Raw genomic sequence first — 7,734 nt, 5'->3', positions numbered from 1 at the left:
GGTGGTGGAGACTGGCAGAGCTCAACTGGAGTCAATGGAGTTACAGCAGCTTACATCCCCTGGGGATCTAGTTTATTGACTTAGATGTATCTGTACCAATTTACACCAGCTGGGGATCTGTCCCACTGACTTCTGTGGAGCTACACTGATTTACACCAGCTGGAAACCTGCCTTCATTGACTTCAGTATAGCTCCATCAATTTACACTAGCTGGGAACCTGGCCCCCTTGACTCTAGTTGAGATATACTGCTATATCTCAATTGGAGATCTGGCCCACTGGCTCCAGCTATGCCAATTTATGTCAGCTGGGGATCTGGCCCTGAGTAATTTTGCTTAGCTGATAAGCAAATGTCCGTTTGTTTTCTATACAGATGAATTACACTGAAGGAACGAATGAAGCAAACCAGACTGAGATTTGGACTTCATTTTCCAGGGGTTTTCTGACCTCTGAGAGCTGCGGGTTTTATTCTTTATAGTGTTTTTTTAGTGACATATGTACTCACATTGATGGGAAACACTACCATGGTGGCTGATCAGGAAATGGGCACCCCAGTGTACTTTTTTCTTATGGAGCTTTTCCTTCCTAGAAGTCTGCTACACTTCCATCACCCTGCCCAAGATGTTGGTGGATCTCCTCTTGGAGGAGAAAACCATCTCCTCCCCCAGCTGTGCTGCGCAGATATATTTTTTCCTCTTGTTTCCAGACAAGGCATGTTTCCTGCTGGCTGTGATGACCTATGACCATCACACCATAGGCTTTTACAGATCCAGACCAACACACGGCTACCTGTCTGATACTATCACCAACACATCCCCATATGTGTCTCTCTGCACTATTTGGTCCTCATGAGCAGGAGGACTTGTGTTGTGTTCCTTGGCTGGCTCATGATCAGTGGGAACATCGTTTCTCTGGGCCAGACAGCTTTTATATTCAGTCTGTCATTCTGAGTGTCTAATCAAATTAGCCCTTTCTTCTGTGAGAGGCCAGCCATGTTTGAGCTGGTCGGCTCAGATGCCTCCTTTAATGAGGTTCAAATTATCATAGTTGGCACCTTAGTGCTAATGATGCACTTTGCTTTGATACTCATATCTGCATCTTCTCCACCATCTTGATGATGCCTTTAAAATTAAGGGCTGAGTGAAAGCCAACAGGTGTGGAGAAGCCTGGTATTAAATGAGGATATTGATGTAATAAGAGAGAAACTGGATGGAATGATGAGGGTACAAAATATATAGGAATGACGGAAAGGTTGTGCTGGTGAGAGGGAGTGGCACTATATGTGAAAGAATGCACAGAGTCAAATTGGAGACTGAAAAGTGTTTGGTTTTCAATAACCTTCTCTAGTAATAATGCCACTTTATGGTGAATATTTTCTAGTTTGGGGAAAAAGATTTCTGATATTGAAAACTTTTCCCTATAAACCTGAAAAAATATACAAACATGTTATCCATCTTCAGGTTTTCAAAAAACTGAAACCAAAAACATGAATAACTCAACCCTGCAAAAGAAAAAAAATAGAAAGTTGAGTCCAAAATGAATTTTTTCCACACTAAAATCATTGTCAAGGGCAAGCAATTTTTCTTCAAAAAGCTGTTTTGACAGGAAGATATTTTGAACATCTCCACTCATTATGAATTATTCTCCAAGTAGTAACGATTAACCCCATTGGACAGATGACAAACTGAGGAATGGAGAGGTGAAGTGCCTGAAAAAAGCCAGAGGAATAGTTGGGATCAGCTCTCAGGACAGCTTGAACTTTAGCTTTGTAATAATGACGAATTAATTAATTATTTGATAGTTGAACCTGATAGAATAGGCCCATTATATTAAGTAAGACACAGTCTCCACCCCAAGGAGCTTACAGTAGAAAAGACAGGCAAAGGGTGGGAGGGAAAAGGGAATGACTTTGCCCTATGTAACACAGCAGGTCAGAAGCAGGGCTAGGAATTGATACCAGACGTCTGGAGTACAGACCTGTATACCCCTAGTGTTTGCTTCACAATCTTCCTCTAGACCCTGCTGCCTCATTGTAATTGTGACTATTTTGATTTCTGGAAACTCTTCCAGGAAGTAGAGGACAAGAGAAATGAACTGTTGCTGCTGGGCTGTTGAGGGCATCAGGGAGTGAGTCTCACAAGCCCTTAGAAAATGGGCATGGATAAATCACCTTCCCGCATCACCCGCATTTTTGACACACAGCTCATCCGCAGACAGCACAGGTCTCAGTGTATTTCCAGCAGCTCAGCCTCAGTTTGAGGGGGGAACAACCTCTGATAGTACAGTGATAGGAGCATTAAATAGAGAGATTGTTTGATACAGCTGTGTGTAGGGGCTAGCGAGAGAGGGGTAGCCAATTGCAGTCTGTAGCTGGAGGAGAAAAGACATCTCAATCTGGGAGGATTCCACACAGACAGGTGCCACGCGTTTGCTGTTGCAATGAAATATATTTGGGAGTTACAAAGTGTCACTTTCAGGATGAAATCGTAAGTGACAGATATTTTTTCAGAGTTTCACTCTTAGCTCAATTTGGGCATGGGAAACTGAGACAGACCAAAGCAGTTACCTTAGGAAAGAGAGGGCAGAATATCTGTGCCACAGTTTCCTCCTGTGGAGAATCGGGGGATTAATCAAATTTACACTCTTTTTTTTTTTTAGAATGGATTGAGGAGTTTACATTAAAATTGTCCAAAAATTGTGACAAAAACTATCAGCTCGTTGTTACTTTTCTCTCTGTATACATTAGCTTGTTGTTATTGCTGTCTATCTATTTGTACTTCTCTCTCTGTTAGTTTGTTTTTCTCTATTTACCTCTTAATTTGTCTTAGTTCTGTGTCTCTCTCTCACTCTCAGTATCTATGTTTTTCTTACTTGTGTCTTGCTGTTAGTTTGTTACATCTCCCCCCCCCACTCAGTTTGTATCTAGTTCTCACGCTCTTTCTCTATCTCTGTGTTTATGGTTACTTCTGTCTATTAGATTGTTGCAAGGGCAATTGAGTCTAGTGGGTTAGAGTGGTGTGGACTAGGAGCAAGGACTCCTGGGTTCTAACTCCAGCTCTGGGAAAGGAGTGGGGTTTAGTGGGTAAGAGTAGCAGGGACTGAGAGCCAGGCCTCCTGAGTTTTATGTGTGGCTCTGAGAGGAAATTCAGTCCAGGGTGGAGAGGAGAGGAGCCAGAACTGGGGGTTCAATTTCTGTCTCTAATAAGGAGTGTGGGACAGACACCCTTCAGAACTTGAAGCTGAGTGGTTAGGGCACTTGGCTGGCCTGTGACAGATTCAGGTTCAATTCCTCCCTCTGACTGATGATGAGAAGGGGTTTGAATTCCCACTTTATAGGAGAGTGTCTGAGCTGTTTGGCTATGAGTTGCTCTGAAATGAAACTGTCTCTGTCTCTCCTGTTGGAGCTGTTACACTTTGTATCAATAATTAGATAGTCATTGGAGCTGGAACTTGGGGATTTTGTCTCTTCCCGACACCAGGTGAGTGCCCCAACTACCATGCAGGAGAATCACTCTAATGCATGTTTGCTGGCCCAATGACTCTCCATTGTCACTCGTAGCAATCATTCCTAACGGCAGTGGAGAGTCACTGGGACAGAAGCAGAGATACAGTCTGATATAATAGTTAGAGGAGGGGCAGGGAGTCGAGACACCTCACTTGTGTTCCCAGCTCTGAGAGGGAGCTGAGTCCAGTGAGTAGAGTCAGCACTTCTAGCTCGTATTTAGTGGGTTAGAGCAGTGGACAAATTGGGAGTCAGGACTCCTGGTTTCTCTTCCAAGCTCTGGAAGGGAGTTTAGTTGAGTGAATAGAGAAACAGAGGGGAACCGGAATGTTTGCCTCTTGAAATGAAAATGAAACCCCGGCTAGAACAGGGGATGGCGTGTCAGGGGTATTGTCTTATTCCTGAATCGATTTCACTGTGTAATTGTGGCAGAGTTCGGTCACCTGCATGCAAGATGCTGCTCCAGTTTAGAGCAGTTTAAAGTGGGAGTAATTCCATGGCATGCAGTGAAATTGCCCCACATTTGCAACAGTGCCCCTGACAGCAGAATCTGGCCAACCAGACCCTCAATTCCCCTCTGTAAACTGAGGATGGTAACATTTATACACCATTATCCAGAGTTCGCCCACTTCTGGGTGACAGAGGTATACAAATACCTCAAAAGCAATTGTTCCTATTTCTCCTCTCCATCACCCTTGTATAAATCAGGAGTAACTCCATTGGAGTAAGTGGGGCTGTTTTCCCCATCCTCATTCCCATATTACACCAATCCTCACAAACTAAAGTTCTGACTCAAGAAAATTAAGATGGATTTCAGAAAAAGAGAGTTACTTTACTGATCTAATCCTGGCCCTTGCTCTTGTCCCTCCCTCCACAGATATCCTAAGACATGTCCTGGAAAGAAAATGTCCAACCGAACCACCGTGACCGAGTTCCTTCTCCTGGGATTTTCTGATGTTTGAGAGCTGCAGATTTTGCACTTTGTGGTGTTTCTAGTGATTTACCTGGCAGCCCTGATGGAGAATCTTCTTATCTTCATGGCCATAGCCTTCAACCATCAACTTCACACCCCCATGTACTTCTTCCTGATTAATCTGTCAATCCTAGACCTTGGCTCCATCTCTGTCATTGTCCCCAAATCCATGGCCAACTTCCTCATGGACACCAGGTCCATTTCCTATGCTGGATGCGTTGCCCAAGTCTTTTTCTTCGTCTTCTTGTTGGGAGCAGATTTTTCCCTTCTCACCGTTATGGCATACGACCGATATGTTGCCATCTGCCAACCACTGCACTATGAGAGAATGATGAATATCAGAGCTTGTGTCAAAATGGCAGTTGGTGCCTGGATCAGTGGGATTCTCTACTCTGTGCTACACACTGGGAACACATTTGCATTGATCTTCTGTGGAGGCAACATGGTGGATCAGTTCTTCTGTGAGATCCCCCAGCTACTCAAGCTCACCTGCTCCGACACATATCTTAGTGAAGTTGAGGTTCTTGTCTTTACTGCATGTTTACTCTTAGGCTGCTTTGTTTTTATAATTGTGTCATACGTTAAGATCTTCAAATCAGTGCTCAGAATCCCCTCTGAGCAGAGCCGGCATAAAGCCTTCTCCACCTGCCTTCCTCACCTCACTGTGGTCTCCTTGTTTGTTTGCACTGCCATCTTTGCTTACTTGAAACCCACCTCCAGTTCCCCATCTGCTCTGGATCTTGTGATGGCTGTTCTCCATTCTGTGTTGCCACCAATCTTGAATCCAATTATCTACAGCATGAGGAACAAGGAGATCAAAGTTGCCCTGAGGAGACTGACTGGGTGTAGGTAACTCACAAATAATTAATTTTCTGTCTTTCTCTAATTAAAGTTTGCTTCTGTAGTATTAGCTCATTAATGTCAGTGATTTCCATGACCACACAGCTTGCACACAAACAGGTCTGATTCCTATCTCAGTTGCACCAATGCAAATCCAGATTAACTCTGCTGAAGTCACTGCCACTGGTGTGATTTGCACCAGTAGAAAATCTGGTCCATTTGGGGAGTTAAATGGGTGTACATTGCATGCACAAGAGGATTCAGACTTTTACTCTGTATTAAAACAATACTCGTTACGCTGCTTGGCCACTTGAACCCATTCTATGGCCAGTGAAAACAATGATGGGAGTTGTCTTGTTTGTGTGTATAAATCAGGAGTGGCTTCGTTGGAACCACAGAAGTCAGATTGATTTAAGACTGGGGTAGGTGAGAGAAGACATTTTGGGTAGATCTTCAGCACATCAGTGTAGTTTCATTGACTATGGTGTCACTAAAGCAATTTGCAGCATCTATTGATCTGACCTACTGCCTCCAATGGAGCTGTATATCCATTGACACCAGCTGGGGACGGGCCCATTGTCTTATAAACCACCATTTGTGGCCTAACCACTAGAGGGGGACAAAGAGCCAGACTGTGTTAGCCTGGCTCACATGCACATTTGGGAGTGTGAGATATGGAGAGACTGGCTAGAAATTAGAGGGAGTTTCTAACCACCAGTGGGTCAAGGCTCTACAGTAGCCTCTCAATAGGAGTTATGGGGGGTCCAATGGCGGAATTAGTTTTAAGAGATAGCTAGACCCATGTCTGGGTAGGATTGTATGATGGGGCTGCTTGTGATGGTGGGAGGAAGGGCTGAGCAGCCCCGAGGCTCACTTGCAGCATATGTCTTATGTTCCTAAATGCTTATGTTTCACAGTTTCATCTGGCCACTGGCAGGGGTCAGGAAGGGATTATTCCCTGTGACCCAGTGTATTCTGGAGTTTTTTTTTTTAAACTCTGAAGCATTGGGCAGCCCTGACTGGAGTTGGGAGATTAGGTGGATGTACCAGGGCTATGAGATGGCACTGAGCCATTGTGTCTCTCTCTCTCTTTCTCTCGGATGCTTGGTTCTTGCCCACATGCTCAGGGTCTAATGATCACCAAGTGGGGTTAGGAAGGAATTCCCCCCCAGTCAGATTGGTAGGGAACTTGCGGTTTGGGAGGGGTTTGCTTTCCCCTGCAGCATGTGGTGTGGGTCACTTGCAAGGATTTTCTGGGTGTATCTCAATCATTTCCCTGCTGTTGCAGGGGCCTCAGGCACTAATGTCCCTCCATCTCTCCTGTTCTCTGCCGGTGGCACAGAACTGTCTAGTCTCCTGAGGGCTGTGACACTTCAGTCTAATTTCAGTGGTTGGGTTTGGTCTGTGGGTGCCAGGTGGTGTTGGCATACAGCAGGTCAGACAGGATGATCTGGTTGTCCCTTCTGGCCTTGAACTCTGTGACTTTATGGATGTTCATGGATGGGGAAGAGAAGAAGGGGCCACCCAGAGAATAAAGTCCAGTAGAGTCCATGGCATTGCATTAGTATATCTGTCTGTGACTCCCTCTCCTCCTGGCTCAGGGAAGTGACTCCAGCTCAGATGGAGCCCTTGACCTATGTAGTTGTGCAGTGTCGCTGTATAAATCCCACCCATGGGCAGTGTGTGTTATGAGGCCCCTCTGTGCCACACCTAGAGGATAGGAGGCTGTTCCAGTGGCTGTCAGGCAGTCTGGCTGTTCAGCTCAAGCTGTAGAAGCTCGTACTTTGGGCCCTAGATGTCTCTGGTTGAGTCTCCCGGGTGCCAGCCTAGATTAGATGGTGACTCTCGCATACATGGAAGTGGCCCGAGAAAGTCAGGAGACCTTATTCCTGCACTGATCAGAGGCTGATATTGCCTACTAAGCTACTGCAGATCAGCAGTGAGAGTGAGACCTAAGGGGGAAGAATTCTTTAGTGAGAGGAGGAGCAGTTTTATTCCTGGATCATCTCAGACATGCTCATTCCTACTCTCTCTACACTCTGGAGACGGAATATGCATGGCATGGGCAGGGGGGTGTTTGTTGTTCTCACCTCAGGTTGATATTGCTGGTCAAAGTAACTCATCAATGGAAAATGGTTTCCTCACCCTATTCATGACAGATGCTGCTATGTTTTTAGCTGAGTTAAACAATCTGCCAAAGGTTTAGAAAAACGTTTCCCAGTTCTTCCCTCAGCTAGGTTGGCCACTGATGCATTTCCAGAATGCTGGATCTGACTGGTTGGATCACCGAAACCCCCCTGGGAACTGCCACCTGTTGTGCCTGGACTACGTCTGAGCCTATCTTCCATGCCAGCTTGAGACTTCAGTGCCTTGCCTGGTTTGAGCCAGACATGCTTGATTGCTACAAACACAGACCCAGA

General features: G+C 45.4%; 1 protein-coding gene across 1 annotated transcript; it reads left to right on the top strand.

Annotated features, from left to right (window-relative positions):
* The first annotated feature begins 4,751 nt into the window (after positions 1-4,751).
* LOC115641136 (olfactory receptor 14C36-like) lies at positions 4,752-5,327 on the top strand. The gene has a single exon (XM_030544230.1). The coding sequence runs from the start codon at positions 4,752-4,754 to the stop codon at positions 5,325-5,327; it is 576 nt and encodes a 191-aa protein (XP_030400090.1).
* Positions 5,328-7,734: the final 2,407 nt, after the last annotated feature.

Source organism: Gopherus evgoodei, unplaced genomic scaffold, assembly GCF_007399415.2.
Source record: "Gopherus evgoodei ecotype Sinaloan lineage unplaced genomic scaffold, rGopEvg1_v1.p scaffold_33_arrow_ctg1, whole genome shotgun sequence".
Taxonomy (NCBI): Eukaryota; Metazoa; Chordata; order Testudines; family Testudinidae; genus Gopherus; species Gopherus evgoodei.
Note: the sequence above shows the minus strand (reverse complement) of the source record. Positions and strands in the feature narration are given on the sequence as shown.

What these genes read in the sequence shown, in the direction of transcription:
- LOC115641136 (XM_030544230.1), top strand. Translation starts at nt 4,752, where the DNA reads ATGGCATACGACCGATATGTTGCCATCTGCCAACCACTGCACTATGAG.